The following is a 19634-nucleotide window of genomic DNA, read 5'->3' as shown; positions in this document are numbered from 1 at the left end:
ATCTCATTTGTTATTGGACTCAGAGCCTTTGAAATACATAAATATTGAACGGCTCTGATTGGACCTATGAAAGCAGGCGGGTCCCTGTTTAAAATCTATAACGCCATTGGTTAAGGATGTAAAAACCCAAACCACACCTTACAATGATTGGTCAGTGACTTTGGCGGGAGGAGGATACATCTGTGATTTGAAATTTGAAAGGCGGTTAAGTAAGACTCGTTGTTAGTCGCGCGTGTGTTGGTCGATTAGTTCAGGCGCTTAGTCTTAACTTTAAATCAGATAGTTTGAGGAATATCCTAGTGATCAGGGATAGTGATTTGATAGCAGTAAAAGACAAATCTGCATAGATTAAAGTTGGATGTGTACCGTTTCGTGCTAGAGGTAAACAGTGACAATGGCAGGAACAGAAGGACCCCTGAAGGTAAATTAATTTGTAAATTAAAACTATCATTATCATAAGCACCGGACTCGTTAAGATGTAAATGACGTACCCATGCTTTTTATTAATAGCATAAGATGAAAGATTACATTAAATGTTTTAGTCTATATGTCCTAACTTACCCTTGAGCGGCATGTAAATCCTCGTCGTGATAGACTGATCTTTTTGTTCACATTGATTGTCCTTAGTAAGTTAACGTTACTCATAAAAGTAGCTACTTTAGCATTGAGATGTTAATTTTTTATTTTAGTATACTAACGTTAGCCTACTGTTAATATTTGGGTCATACTTTTACTCGAGTTTAACGTTAACGTTAGCTGCTAGCTGATATGTTTTTCGCTAGCGAACGTTCCGCTACTTTTTGCGTTTTGTATGGGGTTGGGTAACGTTAGCATAACGTTAACGTTATAGCGTTGTTCTGTAACGTTAGTCTACATTTTTGCATTGCGTTGTATAATGAGTATTTTGATGTTAGGAACGAGTTCAATAAAATTGATGGATTCCTTTTTATGAGTAACTTAACGTTAGACCCTTACAGGAACGTTATCATAGTAATCACAGTTTCCGCTACATACCATACTATTGCGGCAATAAACTAGTAACGTGGTGTTCGCTAATTTACATTGGTCACCAAAAAAGGGGAAAAAGAAATTGACATCGATTCAAAAAGCAACATTTACCATTTCCCCACTAACGTTACCTCTCTTGTGGTCTCCTTTGTCTGTCGTTAGCTTTAAGAATAAATGTGTGCAGCTAAATGTTGACCAGGAACTTTTTTTGAGCTGCATGTTACATTTCACAGTCATTCTCATTTGAGTAATCGATCCACAATATTGATGACACTGTTTACACTCTATCCAAATGTGTCCAAAATACTTTAAAGAATAAGACTGTTCCTCGCCCTAATGACACCTCTTAAGGGTATTATGATCAGATTTAGTTAAAGCTGCAGTCGGCATGATTTTTTTTAATCATATTAACTGAAACTGACACTATGATTCGACAGAACAACAGAAATCAGTGCACTGGCGAGCATTAACTCGATGGGAGGGTGCTCAGTGGTAGTGGGGCAGGGGCATGATAGTTGTAAACATTTTTGGCTAAGTCCCCTCAATCTGCCAGACTTGCTGACTTAAGCTTTAATTTTATGGAGTGGGGTCACATTGACACTAATTGGATATAGTAACATTTAAAGGGATAGCCTAGTTCACCGAAAATGTTAATTCACCTTCAAGTTGTTCCACAAATCTGAATGAGTTTCTTCCATTGAACACAAAAGATATTTTAAAGAATGTTGATAACCAGACAGTTGACTGCAGCCATTGACTTCCATAGTATCCCCCCCCCCCCCCCCCCCCCCACTATGGAAGTTAATGGCTGCCGTCAATTGTCTGGTTACCAGCATCCTTTAAACTATTATCTTTTGTTTTCAACAGAAGAATGAAACCCATACAAGTTTGGAACAACTTGAGGGTGAGGAGGGTGAGTAGAAGTAATGACGATGACCATTTTAATTTGAGTGATCTATCCCTTTAAACCTTTTTCAAGTTACCCCCCAAAAAACTTAAGATTGTATTAAACTTTTATAAACTGTGAATATTATAAACAATATTAAATCTCTTTTTGAACAGAAGTGTGGAAACGGATTTGTTTTGTGTGCTTTCCTGAAGCTCAAACAGTAGAGCAATGCTAAGATCATGGGTTATATTCAGCTAACTAAACTTAAATTAAATTATAAACATGTACACTTGCAATGTAAATTTCTTTAGATAAAAATCATCAGCGTGGTTGAGAAACTGGTATAAATGAATTAAAAAAATGTCATAGTAGGCGTGGGAATCTCTATGCAACTCACGATTCGATTACGATTCAGAGGGCTGCGATGCTAAAACGATTATCACTGCATCTTTTTTGTTTGTGTGACTACTTGTACTTTTAAAAGCAAAGCAATTATAATGACCCTTAAAGAATTTAATTCCAATATATTTTATTAATAAAACAAATGGAAGTGATTTGGCAAGTCACCGGTAAGGTTACATTTACCAGCATATGTCCCAACATTGCAAAGAACCAACAGGAAAATAAATGTGTGCCTGTAATAGCAGCATAGGCTACTTGTATTACAAACTTCAGCATATTCTGAATCTCTAACATTTAATAAAAGACTTCCAACCAACACCCTCCTGTTATGTGCAATGAGCAATATAATTCTTCAGACAAAAAATAAATAAAAATTTTGCTGTAGCAAAATCACAAACCGCGTTTATACAAAAATATAGATTTATGTACCAGAAGCTTTCATACCAAAATAATGCTTGTGGACTTATGCATATTCTGAATAATTAGTAACATACAAAGCTGCTTATACACAAATAAATAATAAAGAGTCTAAGACGTATGACTTGAAATTATTGTTGTATATCACAATCCAAAACAGCTTGCATGAACATCTACAGAGAGCACAGTCAAAATGTAACTTTTTGTGACTGGCATTGCACTCATACACACTGTGCCTGTGGAGGGCAGCACAGTAAACCTATGTATAACGTACGTATAATAGATCTGTTACAGCATATTGATGTGAAAACAACAATACAGAAAGCAGCATACAAAAATAGAAAAAAGGCTACAATGAAATGATGCAAATTTTCTATATGTTAGCTTTAAACGAAGAGGGTGCCGTTAGGATTTCGCGCTCCGCCATCACGCGTCTCTGTTATGCGCACGGCACAGACTGTCCGAGCGCTGCGCTTCGGAGTTCTGCCTTTTGCATTACGTCAATATTACGTTATTAGAAAGATTTTTTTTTGTTTTGAAAATTAATTTTTGACATTTGTGAATCGATTCAGATTCGTCCACGTACGCATTGCGATGCATCTAAGAATCAAATTTCCCACCCCTACTGTGCAGCTGCCTTTAACAATGAAATGAAAGATGCTCATAATCTCAACTCTTTGCAGGCATTTTCTTGACCCTTAACGAGAAGGTCATAGAATTTCAAGAATATTATGTTAAGTATTTCCATCAACTCAAATTCAAATGGGTCAAACTGACCCGCAACATAATGTAAATCGTTGGACTGGTTGCTGTGAATGTTACCTATTGTCCTTTGCCCCACATGCACATCTTCTTTATCTTGATTTCTAAAAAAAAACATCTATCAATCTTATGCATAATAATTGCTGTAATATTTGTGTCTTTTAGAGTTTGTTTGAGAATAAGGCTCTCAGTAAGCATAAGAAAGATGAGAAGCGGCTGTCTGTGGAGCGGATCTATCAGAAGAAGACCCAGCTGGAGCATATCCTGCTCCGTCCTGACACCTATATCGGCTCTGTGGAGCCCGTCACTCAGGTAGAGATCATCCATTTGTGCTGAGAGAGGCCATAGCCTAATGTTTATCAGGACTACCTGTTCCCACCGTTTAAGGATATTGCATACTGCCCCATGACATGTTTCATAAATACTAAAGAATAAGCGTTCTACTAGGGCTGGGCGATATGGCCAAAGAAATGTATCACAATAATTGTTTTATATCACTCCATATTGATAATTATCACGATAAATATCATTTTTATTTCTTTCAAGTTTAAAGGCAGATTTTTGCTCCTAAGTGAAAGTTGTAGAAACCAGAGCGTTTATTGTGGTTTTAAAGTACTCGTTATTGTCAGAACATTTCACAAATCTCAGGTAGAACATTCAAACATTTGTCATTTTTCCTTAACAAAATAAATATATTAATAGAAAATGTATTTCTTAGTTTCTGCATGTGCTAATGGGGGATATTGTTTCAAGTCTTGAAACAGGTTTGTGTTGTCTGACTTTGATGGCACGTATCTTCATGACTTTGATGGCACGTAGGATGTCGATTTACTATGTTAAATTTATGTTCTTTAACAAAAACAGTAACATCTGTAAAAAATTAAACGACATCAATTTTATTTGGTAAAATGTAGGGCTGCAACAACTAATCGATAAAATCGATTATAATCGATTATGAAAATCGTTGTCAACGAATGTCATTATCGATTAGTTGGTCTGCTTACGTCACGGGGAGCGTTTACTGGTACGCACACACACGCAAGGTCTCTCTCCCTCAGGCGCTCTGCCGAGCGTGCGCGCTACACGGTTTGGAGCATAGACATCATATAGATAGACGCCCTATCGACCGCTACTGCCTATTGTCGCGGACGAGCCGTGGGGCCGCCATCTTAAACCGGTCACCCGCTCCGCTCAGTGTAATCTGTTTGGCAGGTGCAATGAGCTGCCAGCGCATTTAATTAATCATATCTCACTGAATACCGAACTGATTTTCACGCGGGTTTTTTTACTGCAAAGGTCATACACGTAGCTACGATACAGGACACATTGAATATTTTGTTCACAAAATACACCTATTAGTACGCAGTGTTTCCCCTAGGATTCTTTTTTGGGGGGGGGGGGGGTGTACTGCTAGTGTTGCGGAGCGGGCGTGTTACGGATACGTGGTGTAATTTTTTGCAATCAAAAACCATGTCTAATTAATTGAAATCATGTATTATGAATCATTAAACAATACTTTTTTTTAAAATATATGAAAAAAAATGTCACACTAATTAATTCTGCGCTAATTCACACTAACACTAATTCTGTGTTGTGTTTTTTCTGGTAATAAAATGAAGACATAAAACAAAAATTGTATCATTTATCATCAATTTTAATCATGTGAAATTAAATAAACTTTTTGTCAAATAACTTGCTGCACAATGAGCTTTACTGTTAAAATTAAAACATGGATTATTCCTTAAAAATTTCAGTTTTGATGATAATTTATTTGGATTAGTGTTAGTGTATTATTACATTGGGACATATCTAAATTCTAATGTACAACAGTAATATATTTCTGTCAAGTTAAACCGAACTTTTATTTTGACGGGTTGCCGTGAAGACCTTTTGAGTTTCTGTGTGTTTATGTCATGATGATAGTTGTTCTCAAATGAAGCGGTTAAATGATCACGAAGTAGGGTTGGGAACATACTGTCTATGGTTGGGAATCGTAAGAAATTTTTCGGTTCCGATTCCGGTTCCGCCAAACGATTCCGGTTCGGGTTCCCATTCAATAAAAATTATTAAAACTAATACAAATAGTAGTACGGGGAAAATACACAATCCTTTTTGTGTTTTATTTCTGATAGGCCCTACTTGTCAAATGAGTTTAACAGACTGGCAATGTCAACAAATGCAACATATTATTTAGCAATATTTTTTTCTGAAGGAAAATAAAAAATGTTGCATTCTCAAGGATAATTTGGGACCTCTCCTATATCTTATTGTATATCCAGCAGTGGAATACCCTCTCAGAAGGGGTAGAATATGCTTGAACACACATGTAAGATCCAGACAGGTGAAACATAATATTTTTTAAATCGGTTTGAATGATTGATTTCTGTGAAACTTCACTTGTTTCCTTACTGGATTAAAGTGCTCTAGCAGTTAATAAACAGAAATGCATGCGTCTTGCGGAAGAACATTGTAGCCGGAGCTACTTCTCTATGTTTATGTCAACGACGCGAGTGAGTCACGCAGGCACTGGGCTACTCCGCAGCAGTGCCGAACCGACCAGTGTAAAGTAGTCAGAGTCTAAACGCTTATTACAGCCTTACCGTAGTGATTCAGGATAAGACAAAAACACGTTTTGAAAAAAGGCATTCATGGTGTAATCGCTCATTATATACATTTTGTAAATTCTGAAGCGAATTTTCGTTATTTGAAGCGACTTTCAAAAGGTGATTAACTGTTTTAACATCAGTGTTTATTCTCGAACTATAAACTTTTATCTCAGTACTTCTGTGATCATTTGAATATTTTTAACACAGAAATATCGATACTGTGTTGTTGAAAAGACAGAAAGTAAAGCTAACGTTAGATGTTTCATGTCAGCGACAGCGCAAACAGATTTGAATGTCCCGGTGTGAAGTTTTTGTCATTTAGGAATAAGATCGCGTGGGTGTTTGAATCGAGATCGTTTAAAGATTAATGGTGCAGCTCTACTGTCTTATTCTCTCTCTCTGCGTTGATATCTAACGCAATTTTTTTTAACTTGTTATACGAATAGCGCGAGGGACAGTGCATTCATTACAATTTTAATATTTATGTGGTGAGACGTCGCTATTAAAGGATAAGCTCCCAGCACTTCGTCCACACATCGCATCAGAACCAAAAACACTACCGGTTCTGCATAAGAACCGGTTCTCGGTTCCCAACCCTATTACGAAGTGACTTTCAGAGTGGATCTAGAGCCTGGAGAGGAAGTTCATGCGTTTGTGTCTTCATATAGGCCAAAAAATAGCGCTAGCGTCACACGTGCTTCAGTGGGTGTGTGTGTGTGTGTGGTAAATGAAACTGCGCGTCGGCGGCACCATTCATTCACACAGAACATGCAGGATTCGTATTTAAATAGTCTTTGTGTTTTAATATTCACACACACTAGTCTACATCGCGATTTGATTTCAAGTGTACTGAACTGCTTTCTATTTTTTCCTCAAATTTACAAATTCCGTGAAATTCCGCGTTATACACTAAATTCCTTTTTTATGACTGGATTTCGTCAGCATTTTAGGGGGGGCGGGGGGTCGTTTTGGGGGGGCGGGGCGCCCCCCCAAAACAATGGTAGGGGAAACACTGAGTACGGTAATGTTAAATGTTAAATCTTACTTGTGTAAAGTAATTCCCGAGTGATGGTCCGCCGATTTGAGCAGGAATATACTGCACAGTGCTCTGAAATCTACTGCTGCTATGCAACGCAAATAGGAGCATGACCTGCTTAATATGGCGGCCGCGTTTCTTGCGCCACAGCGGCCAATAGGGCATCTAGTCTCTATATGATATCTATGGTTTGGAGCAGTCTCTTATGTCTCGCATGCGCGCTCTTGCTTGCGCGCTCTAGATTTCCATAGTAGATTTCGGGAGTTTGAACTAATTCGCGGGCATCAGGGAGCCGCAATCAATATGCGGGAGACTCCCGGGACTTCCGGGATCCTGGGATGTCTGTATTTTGTCTCGAGCATCAGGTTGCGCAATCAGTTCGCTCGCAACGTAAGTGATGGATTAAAATAGCGCTACCGCAGAAATAGGTTAAATTAAAACGGTCTTTACAAAGCGAAGCACTAAATATAAAGGCAGTTAATAACAGCAGCAGTAAAATATTGTTTTTTAGTCACTGTACTCAGTGGTTTTCAGCGAATGCTTGTGCACTAATGCATAATTTCTCCTGTCCTTTACTCAAGCCTGTTAGCTTGCTGGGTAACGTTACCTCCATTCCGTTCTCTTTTTATAGCATTTGTCTACTAAGTTTTAATTGTTTTTCAAACGCGATCTACTGCGGCTCTACATTCACACAATTGTTTTCAGTCTTTCTATATTTATTTAATCAATTTATCCTTATATTATATTCTTTTATATATTATATATAATATATATTATATTCTTTATCCTTATATTCCTTATATATAATTAATTTTAAATAAAAATTAAATGAATTATATATTTTAGATGTTTTTAGTTCAGATATTCACATCTGAACAACATGTCTGTGTAAATTTGTTTTAACAAAAATTGTGTTAAAACATAATATGTTGGATATCATTTTTTTAACAATAATCATGTTTGTCAACTTGCCATCAGCAATTATCATTAAAAACAATGCAAATATTGATATTAGTAAAACTCAATGTGTGGCTTTTGCACTTTTTAAAGTACACTTTTACACATAAATACCCTGATTTACGGTTTTATTTAGTTATAATAAAAAAAAATCTAATTTAATTTCTATCCGATTAATCGAAAAAATAATCGTCCGATTAATCGATTATCAAAATAATCGTTAGTTGCAGCCCTAGTAAAATGTAATATTCTGACTTTGAGTTTTATTAAAATTAACCATTGGTCATCCAGTATGCATTTAAATCATAACCACGCCTAAAACCAGGCATAGCCTATAGCACCTCACTATCATGGCAAAATGTAACTTTAAGGTGTCTATGGTATTTGTATGAAAAACAGTAGCCTAAATACATTATTAAATACTGTAATTATATTCCATTAGTCCTTTAATACATTGAGTACATTAATGATATAATACAATTCAATATGTATATCCCACATTTCATGGTGCAGTTAATATTACTAGGCTAACGTTACAGTAAATCCATGGTGAATTTGTAGACGGAAAAGCCTTCTGACTGTATCGTTGCGCAGAGTGTTTCTCCTGTTTGTCAGTGCTGTTTCATCTGCCTTTAAACTGGTTTAAATCACTGAGACATTTGTGGTGTTTGCTGAATTGAAGCGCTTCTCACTGGATCTCGTGAGGGAGACCGATCAGAGTAAACGCGTCTGCTCTAGTGAGCTCGCGCTGTGCTGCCGTTTGGACTTGGCCGAGCAGATAAATGGTCCGTGTGGCGCGCGGTTCAAATGAGTTTCGTTCCGCTTTTGGCACATAAACATTATCGAACTCTTGATATCATTTTATCGAGAAAATCGTTAACGTTTTATCGCCAAGCCCTATGCTCTACTATTGTGGTCACTCACTTTACTTAAGCAAGAAATTTTGCTAAGCTGTTCTGTAAAAGTCACGTGTACAAGTAACCAAATTAAAACCCTGAATCTCCTTAATCTGTGGAGAAAGACTATCTCATATTTTCTAAAACAGACTTTCAGCAAAACAGTTTTATTCCATTTCAATTTAAAGGTTTTTCATTTAATTTATTTAAAGTTAATCTTAAAATAATCCTACAATGTTAAGGTGCTTTGATGTGAAAACGGTTTTAGATTGAAATGTCATCCCAACGACCCATATAAATGACTTAGAATGACCCAATGTATCTTCACTTTCTTTTTCCTGTTTAGCAAATGTGGGTGTTTGATGAGGATGTGGGGATGAACTGCAGAGACATCACATTTGTGCCAGGACTCTACAAGATCTATGATGAGATTCTGGGTGAGTTTTGTCATGTGGTGTAGTGAATCTCGTGTAGTCTGCAGCTAACTGTTTTTACTAATGAACTAGTCTTACCATTATTAGAATAATTAATTGACTATTCTAGAGATCATTTTTATGATTAACAGCTTTTATTGTATTAGGTATATGCTAAGAATAAAGACTAGATGAAACTATCATTTAAAATAATGACCTCTGCTTAAAGAGTTAATAAAAAAGTTAAAATGTGTTCGCTCTCTCGTACATCATTATATATAATGAAATGCACAACTCAAATTAAATGCAAGTTATACATTTTTGTATCCGTATTTGCCTACGCACTATTTTCTTGTAGTACATAGGCTTTCCTTTTGATTAAAACATGCATCATTACAGTTTGAAATTGTTAATGGGATAGTTCACCTAAAAATTTTAATTCTGTCATTTACTCGCCCTCATGTCGTTTCAAAGACTTGTCACAAACAAACATGGACATTTTTAATATTGGAACCGGACAGAAATTGGTCCCTCCATGTAAAGTCCTTGCAAACAAAACTCATAAAAATCATAAACACATGGTAACATTAATCCATATAAATCAAGGGGTTCAATCGAAGTCTTCTGAAGCGAAACAACTGCTTTATATAATAAAGCGATTTAACTGATGCTTTTATTCGCATAAACATTAATCAACGCACATACATAGAGCACATTAAATGTGGTTAAAGGAAGCAAGCAGGTTTGAACGTTGACTCAGTTTTGACCTTATAAAAAGATAACATGCTCAGATGATTGCTGCTTGAGTGTAATATTCATTCTCTGATTCATAGTGAATGCTGCTGATAACAAACAGAGGGACAAGGCTATGAACTGCATCAAGGTCAATATTGACCCGTAAGTAATGCACATGCTCTGGCTGGTCAGTGTCGTAGATCGAGAGGATGTCTAAGTGGTTTGTGTTTGTGTGTGCAGCGAAAATAACACCATCAGTGTGTGGAACAATGGGAAGGGTATTCCTGTGGTTGAGCACAAAGTGGAAAAGGTGTATGTTCCTGCCCTGATCTTTGGCCAGCTCCTGACCTCCAGTAACTATGATGATGAAGAGAAGAAGGTCACAGGTGAGGTTGCGCTGGAAGTGAATGGTTTTATTTCAAAGCACTAAACTTAATGGGGAATCATGTGTTGTCATCAGGTGGCCGTAACGGATATGGTGCGAAGCTATGTAATATCTTCAGCACTAAGTTCACTGTCGAGACCGCCTGTCGAGAGTCAAAACGTTGTTTCAAACAGGTAAGCCTGATACCTGACTGCACCAGAACTTCCTCAATTTTTAATTTATAGATATATATTTTTGTTGTATGTAGATTCATTTTATTATAACATTATATCTAAGTATTAGTAAAACAAGTATGCAGTAGTATTATTTTGAATATTTGGATTATTAATCCAAAACAATGATTGCCATGATACTAATTTGTATTATGATCACTGATCTATAATAAACAACTGGTTTGTTTTTGACTTAATGTGACACCATCGTGCTGCTATATTGGGGTTCCCAGACATTCTATTGAATAAATAGGAAATCATTTTTTTTAATAGTGAACATTACATAGCCTAACAAGTTTATATCCGAACAGGGATGTGATATCCGCTGGCTCGCCTTCATGGTTTAAAATGGAAATATTTTCAAGATCAGTTCAATTTTCAAGATCGGATTTATATCCATTTTGCGAAAACACATTAATGTGTGCAGGTGTGAATGGAATCGTTTTGATAAATCAGATAACTATCCGATCTGAGAAAACGCATGAAGTGACCAGGTGTAAACAGCCCATAGTGTAACTAAGCCGTTGGCGCTGCAGACATTTGTTTTTATGTAATGTAAAGTTATGTTTATATTAGTTTATATTATTTATTTTACATGGTGTATTTTAAGTGTCGTTCAATAAAACCCATATGATTACTTTGATACTTTATTTGAACAAATAATTATTGCTTTTTTAAATATTTAGGTAACTCTTTACAATAAGGTTCATTAGTTAATATTAGTTAATGTATTAACCAACATGAACTAACAATGAACAATACATTTGTAACTATTTATTAATCTTTGTTAATGTTAGTGTCATTTTTCTGTTCATGTTAGTTCACAGTACATTAATGTTAACAAATACAACCTTTGATTTTTAATGTATTCGTAAATGTTGAAATTACTATTAACTAAGATTAATAAATGCTGTAGAAGTATTGTTCATTCTTAGTATACTAATTAAGGTAGTTAACTAATAAACCATATTGTAAAGTTACCCATTTGTATTTTTACTGCATGGAGCTCGTGAATCTCGTTTTTTATATAATATATTCATTCTTTCCCCCCAAAACAATGGTAGTTTGTTTTAAAATCTTTATTTGTTTCAAGTTTAAAGGAAGATCTTTGCTCTTGAGTGAGAATTGTAGAAACCAGACTAGGGTTATGCCGATAGACGATAGTATCGTGTATCGACTATTGTCTGAGATTTCGCCGATGGCAGATGCCTTTGACGATATCAATACGATAATTGGCTCGTTTTACCATGAACGTATTAAATTATTATTAGTGGTAGTATTATTATAGAGCTAGTATTGTTATTAAATTAATATTAGGAATGACAATTAATTTGCCTTGCCTAAATTCATAACGACATCACCGCATAGCCTAACACTTGCGACAACGCCAACACGCGCTTATGAGGACTCCTCTAAGAGAATGTTTTTAAAACAGAATAAAAACTAGGCCCACATCAAAATTGAATTGCAAGAGAATCCATTCACAAATTGTTAAAAGGGGTTGTTTTAACAGACGCATGCATATCTTATACAGATCCAAGATGAAAACGGCATCGTTGTTCATCAATTTTGTTTCCATAGCACATTAACAAAATGTTTAATGACACTAATAACACTAAAAACAATACAATTAAATATTTATAATAATAATATCACTAAAATTATATAGGCCAGTCTTTAGTTCACGAACACAGCACAACTCTGCCATCTATGAAAATCAAAAGCAGCTTTAAACACTTGTTTAATAAGAAATATTCTTCTAACTGTGCGGCAAGAGCGGCGCGGCGCGTCTTGGACGGTGTGAGCGGCGAGGAGAGTTGAAGTCAGGTCAACTTTATGGTAATAAGCAATGACGCGGTTCGGCGGCAACCAATCGGAATATAGAAGTGCTCCGTCTGAGAGGAGTCCAGAGAACGCAGTCCTGTAAACTTTGGTTCCGACCACATTATTTCCCAAGCAAAATTGAGGAGGTTGATCATTTGAATTTGATAAGACACGCAACACTAGTATTTATAGGCTATATTTTCGCGCTAGAACGCTTGTTTTTCAGCGGGAATGCAAATTCTAATAGCACTTAACCATGAACACAAAAGCCACACCACACAAATGGCTTTTAATTTGTTTATTTCATTAGCAAACATGTCACTATAATTAAGTTTTTTCCATCGATCAATTTTCTGCAAAAATAACGATCGACATGCTTGTTTGCTTTGTGGCCCCTTTAAATACAGTTGTAAAAAAGACCACGCCTTCGATCTACATCAGAGCGTCCACGAATCTTTCCACGGCGTCGCTGGCAGGGCGGCGAGAGCGAATTTTGCCGCTCTCGCCGGCGGCGGTGTGAACGTACAGTAATTTTTTCACTGTCATCATATAGGTCCACAAGAGAAATGTTAAGCCAGTAAATTAAGATAGTCGCTATACCGTTATATCCAACGTCGTCTCTGCGAGAACGCGGCGTTAATGCAGCAACAGCCGAAAGCTCAATCAGTTTCTACTTTCACTTTCAGAGAATGAGTGCGTTTACATGCACGTTCTTAACCCGATTATTCTGAATAAACTGACAATGCATGTGGTCATGTAAACGCATTAACCTGTTTTCCTTTATCGGAGTCAAGTCTATAAGCTTATAAGTTTAAGTATAAACCGATCGACTCAGCTAGATTTCTGCCCCTTACTCTGATTTCTCCCGGCATTTTAAACACAAGAACCCGCGTTCTTTGGGCTTATTGAAGTGCGCGTATGTGAAGTGCATCCAGACAGAGAGAGCACTGGTGGGAGGACATATATTGCAAACTCTGACTCTTTCTTGACCTTAGAAATTATTAAAACGTGTTTTCATCTCGTGCAGAAGTACAGTCAAAATGCTGCATCTGTAACGGCATGAGAGGATCATGTGTGTCCGTAAATTTACCGCTAACATGTTGAAATACTCGAGACAGATACAAAAATGATTAGGATCTTTTTTTCCCCCACTATAGTACCGGGAAATAACCTGATAGCCTAGTGATAAACACTCCACTTTTGCTAGCAAAATAAAAAAAAATATTCTCGTATAAAATGAAGTGATAAAACAAGCAAATTAATGAGTAAATAATCATGTTAATAATCAAATAAGAAAGCCCCGCCCCCTTACGATAATATTGTGTATCGCCGATCTCACAGGCTGACGATAGGACGATATGAAAATGGAGCATATCGCCCAACACTAAACCAGACATTTAATTGTGGTTTAAGCATCAGAGCATGACGCACTTGTCAAACAGGTGAACATTTAACAAATTATTACATTTAGTCTCTTAAAAATGCACATTTGACCGTAGCTTGAGTTGGGATGCTGATGTAAAATTATAGATATAGTTTTTTAGGAAATCAGACATGGGCTGCTCTAAAAGGTTGTCATATAAAAATGAAATCTATGATGTCTGAGGATCACAACCTGGGTGGACAACCCGGTCAACAAGCTGCTGGAAACTTGTAATTAGGGTCAAAACAATGCTACCACAAATTCTGCTTTAACTCCCCGAAATCACCCAATAGTCCAGTCATTTTATGAAAAAAGGTTGATCAAATTGCAACAGAAGCAAACTCAACTGATTTTGTATCCTCAATATGTCCTGTCCTGACTAAGGAAAAAAAGGCCCGAAGAATCCCATTAGGGGAAAGTTTCGAAAAATACCCAAATATAGCCTATTCATATGACTATTCATTCTCTTTCTCACATGAATAGGGTAACAATTTTAACCTTTAAATATCACCATGAAAATTACTGAGTTGATTACTTGCATCAAGATAAACACAAAATGTATTACAAGTTTTTTGAAATTGTTTGTTTACATGGACAAACGGTGCATAATCTAATTACGTATGTGCCAATTTGCATAAATACCACAACAGATCTAAACATTGGGTATAGCAGGTGAAAATATCTTGTTGACATATAACAGTAAAAGACTTGATGTTAAGGTCTGAATGGAGCACATTTAGGCTACCCTTGAACATTAATACATAGAGGCAGGAAGAAGTACTTTATAAACCAGCAGTGCCCGGACAGTCTGTGGTGTGTGCATAACACTGCGCGAAATCCGAACGGCACACTCTTCGTTAAAAGCTAACGTAGGCAAATATGTAACGATATGGCAAAAATATCATATCATATGATTTTTTTTCATTTTAAAAATGAAGCCTTAGGTAACAAAATATAAAATAAAAAAGAATGGCAGACATTTATGCCAAAGTGGCGAAGATAAAAATCGTTGTTCTTAATTTTTAATAAAGAAAATGACAAAGATATACACTACACCGGCTACACAACTTAATATACAAATGAAATAAACAGTGGTTTATTTTTCTCAGCTACACTAGGTGTGTTTAACAGTAGCATTGAAGTAATTAAATGAACAAATATGAAAATAAAACGTACAATAAAACGTAGACTTCACTGTATAAATTATAAATTGGTTCTTATTAAAGCTACTATTAAAGTTCTCAGTCACTTTGTTTTGTTGTTTTATTAACATTAAAGGGATAGTTCTCACAAAAATTAAAATGTCATCATTTACTTCAAGTTGTTTTAAACCTTAATAAGTTTTTCTTCTGTTGAAAATGGTATTTGGAAGAATGTGGGTAACCAAACAGTTGATGTACCCCAGTGACTTCCATAGTATATATTTTTTCCTATGGAAGTCAATGGGGACCAGCAACTGTTTGGTTTGCCACATTCATCAAAATATCATATTTTGTGTTCAGCACAAGAAAGAAATGAATACAGGTTTGGGACAACATTAGAGTGAGTAAATCATTTAATTTTTATTTTTGGGTGAACTATCCATTTAACAACAAGCGGCAGCATGTTTACTATTAGGCTACTGTCTCTTTAAGTCCTGCCCGTGACATGTCTAATATACACGAATTTGACAAGCAGATGTTCTCTCAATTTTCTGTTTGTTTAATTTTATACATAACCAACTTTATGTAAATCTTGTGTGTATTTGACAGTATTAGCGCAATAAGCCTCGAAAGATTACGGTCTAACAGCGTCTGGTTACTGGACTAAGTTGAGTGTATGCGCTCAGAAAAGCGCACGTTAGAACCGCGCATCAGCACGTGAATGACTTATTTAACCGGCAAGGCTTTAAAGCACATGCAAATAATCAACTTTTGTTAACATTTGATGTGAATATACGTTGCGTTTTTGCCTACAGTATGTTGAGACTGAGGCGCCAGAACTGCAACTGATAGAATGCACGATACTACGATATTACTTCAAAAGCAGATCGTGGAGACATTTTAATCGTCCACGATCAAAAATCGTGATATTGCACACTCCTAAGCTAGCGTTTGGAAAATTGTCAATTTCATTGTGACCTTTTTCATACGAGAGCTGCTTTCTGTATTTAGTTTTCGCATCAATATGCTGTGAACAGATCTGTTATAAGTAGGTTTACTGTGCTGCCCTCACAGGCACGGTGTGTATAAGTGCAATGCCAGTCACAAAAAGTTACATTTGGACTGTGCTCTCTGTAGATGTTCATTTACTTTTTTGTATAAGCTGTTTTTGATTGTGGTACACAGCAAAACGTTCAAGTCATAACTTTTAATTATTTGGTACATAATTCTATTTTTGAATGAAAGTTGTTTGTGATTTTGCTACAGCAAAATGATTATTTGTTATTTTGTTTGAAGGATTATATTGCTCATTGCACATAATAAAATTCTAACCAGCATCATCCTGTTATTAAATGTTAGAGATTCAGAATGTTCATCTACAAGTATGCTGCTAGTACAGGCACCCGTTTCTTATTTCTTTGCAATGTTGGGACATATGCTGGCAAATGTAGCCTTTCAGTTGACTTGCCAAATCACTTTAATTTGTTTTATTAATAAAAGATATTGGAAGTAAATTCTTTGAGTCATTATAAATACTTTGCTTTAACCTGTTAACCGTTTCCAGAGCGTCGGCGCACTGAAGCGGTTTTTTTTTATTTAGTTCAAATTTACTATCAGATTTAATGTTATACCTTGACAAACTATACATCATTAAAAAGATATAATACTCAAGATTCAGTATTTGACCACTATTGTATTCTGAGAAACTTATAGTGACAGTTATGTCTTAATTTGTGTCAGGAGTTATGAAATGGAAAAATGAGTCGATACCTTTAATATGAATTATGAGCGTCAGCTGGTCCATTCATAAAAAACACTCCGTGCTGTCGTCATGACAGCGATTCACAAAACATCGTCCCTCAGGGCTTTAGCTCAAAAATGTGCAGACTTGGAGAAATATTGATATATTCTCATAGATTCACATCATATTTCTATAGACAGGAATAATATTTGTTGAATTTATACCCAAATGCGTCGATGTAATCATTATGATCGCTTCTTACTGAGATGTGCTGTGTTTTCAATTCATACCAATAGCCTGAGAGCGCTATATGCACAATAACAGTCCATATATGGATCACGAAGAAGACCCATAGTCATGTGACATTCCAGGACGTCACTGATACAGAAAGTAGCTGACAGAGATCGCTGTAACATGCAGATAAAGATGTTTTGAAGACAATAAACATGATTGCAATGATATTTGAGTTACCTGTGTTCTTCAAGCCATGCCAGGTATTTCATAATAATAGATTATATTTATAATGCAATGCTAATCGATATAGATTTCATCATCGTGCAGAACACTATAAATAATAAATTTTCTGTCGGATTTTTTTTTATCTGAAGCCAAATTAGATCACAGAAGATTATTTAAAACACTCGACTTGCGTTATAAAGTAAGTTTGGAGCACAAACATGGTTTCAATCTCATAAATGGTCGTGTATTGATGGTGTGCTAAGCTAACATGCTAGCTAGCCCAGGTGCACCTGCCACCAGCAGTTATTGTTTTATGATTTTTTTCTAAATAGGAATGCTTACTGAAATGTTTCAGTGCATTTGATACCAGTTTCAAATATTTAGTGAGAACTTTGATAAAAGAAATTAGGGTTTGAAACCCTATGAATAGCCTGTGAATAGCCAGTCGTTAGTAGCTATAATGCAGACAAAAGAAATGCATATTTAGAGCCATAACCAGTCTGGAGAGGTGTAAATGTGTGCAAGGAGAGACTGACTCTGAATGGGGCTCGTTTGCACCACAAAATAATAGAGACAATAGACTGATTAGATGACTCAGAAGATAACTAAACATCAGTTTGCATTTTAGAGTCTAATCAAAATAAAGTAATTTGACATGATCTTGAAAAACATTTAACTAAATACAGAGTTTTAGACTTATCATTTTCAGATTTTAAATATAAAATGGTCACACATATGGCTTTAGCTGCAGTGCATTTCTAGATTGCTCCAGGGCCAACTTCAATTTTATTTTTATGAAGATGTTTCATGAAAGTAAATTTCTAATAACTTTACAAAACTTTGAAGCTATTTAAACATTTTTTTTTTCATTATGACAATAATTATTTCTACATTTACAATAAACTACTAGGTGTCAGCTTTCAAATGAGATCATACTTGTGCTTTTAGTGCAAAGGGTTCATGAACTGTATCTGTTTAAGTTTGGGTATGCCATTTCTGGGGATTTTTCAAAAGTGGCCTTGAAGGTTAACAGGTTAAAAGTACCAAGTAGTCACAAAAAAAAGATGCAGTGATAATTGTTTTAGCATTGCAGCCCTCTGAATCGTAATCGAATCGTGAGGTGCCTAGAAATTCCCACCCCTAATGCTGACAGTGATGTTTAATTTTCATGAATAAATAGGATAAGTTAATATTACAAACCATGTTTTCTGAACATAAACATTAAATGTTTGCAGTAACAATTTATATACCTATCCTAAAATCTAGTCTTGTTCAACAAATGCTTCTAACAAGGTCAATCAGCTTTGAGTCATTGATGCCCTCTGGTTGTTGGGAATATCAATATGGCTGCTCAAACACTTGATGCTTAACTGCTTGCTGTCCAGTCATATTTGGAGATCAGTGATTATCATATGACTTAATGGTGTCAACTGTTGATCAGAATGTGATATGCCTTCTCTTATAGTGGTAAAGTGTATATAGTGGAACAAAAGTGGTAAAGTGTTTTAATCTTTTCCCCAAAGACATGGTTTGATAACATGGGCCGAGCCGGCGAGTCTAAGATCAAACCCTTCGATGGTGATGACTACACCTGCATCACATTCCATCCGGACCTGGCAAAGTTTAAAATGCAGGCTTTGGATAAAGATACTGTCGCGCTGCTAACTCGACGAGCATACGACATCGCTGGAGCCACTAAGGGCGTCCGTGTCTTTCTCAATGGCAAGAAACTGCCAGTGAGTAGATGATTGGGTTTTGCACTTGGACCTCATGAATTTGTCTGTTTATATCACTGCAATTCAATTTTTGTCCTAAGTTTAAGTTTCTTTATCTTTCAGGTGAATGGTTTCCGTAGCTACGTGGACCTTTATCTGAAGGACAAGGTGGATGAGACTGGTTCTCCCCTTACGATAGTCCATGAGAGTGTGAATGAACGCTGGGAGGTGTGTCTTACCCTTAGTGATAAAGGGTTCCAGCAAGTCAGCTTTGTTAACGGCATCGCCACAACTAAGGTAAACGTCTTCAGGTTTACAACATGGCATTGTTGTTGGGGTTTAGCGTTTAATATAATGGTAATGAAATCCAATTTCTGTCCCTGTTTACTCAAATGTTTGATGCGTAAGGTTCCTTAATAGTAGTAATAGTCCATAATTCATGTTAATCTAGCAGTTTAATCCCAAATCTACTAACGAGAAATTATTGCTTGATATAAAGATTTGATTTAATTTACATTTGAACATTTATCAACGCACAACAAATTGCTTACAGAATTCTTACAGAATGTCTTCGTGACACAAGAACACTGTCAAGTCACATTTATATAATGC

At 36.0% G+C, this 19634-nt stretch overlaps 1 protein-coding gene across 1 annotated transcript in view; it reads left to right on the top strand.

The window, feature by feature from the left end:
- Positions 1-182: 182 nt before the first annotated feature.
- Positions 183-19634, top strand: part of top2a (DNA topoisomerase II alpha) — a 59569-nt gene continuing 40117 nt past the window's right edge. The window contains exons 1-8 of the mRNA XM_077205950.1: positions 183-421; positions 3644-3790; positions 9320-9410; positions 10220-10283; positions 10362-10507; positions 10582-10679; positions 18831-19043; positions 19146-19319. Coding sequence (XP_077062065.1) covers positions 395-421; positions 3644-3790; positions 9320-9410; positions 10220-10283; positions 10362-10507; positions 10582-10679; positions 18831-19043; positions 19146-19319 — 960 coding nt within the window. The 5' untranslated portion in view covers positions 183-394. The remainder of the gene's footprint in view (positions 422-3643; positions 3791-9319; positions 9411-10219; positions 10284-10361; positions 10508-10581; positions 10680-18830; positions 19044-19145; positions 19320-19634) is intronic.

Source organism: Siphateles boraxobius, unplaced genomic scaffold (genome assembly GCF_051911475.1).
Source record: "Siphateles boraxobius isolate OS27281-9 unplaced genomic scaffold, OSU_SipBor_1 55, whole genome shotgun sequence".
NCBI classification, from domain to species: Eukaryota; Metazoa; Chordata; class Actinopteri; order Cypriniformes; family Leuciscidae; genus Siphateles; species Siphateles boraxobius.
This window is presented reverse-complemented; position numbering and strand designations above follow the sequence as displayed.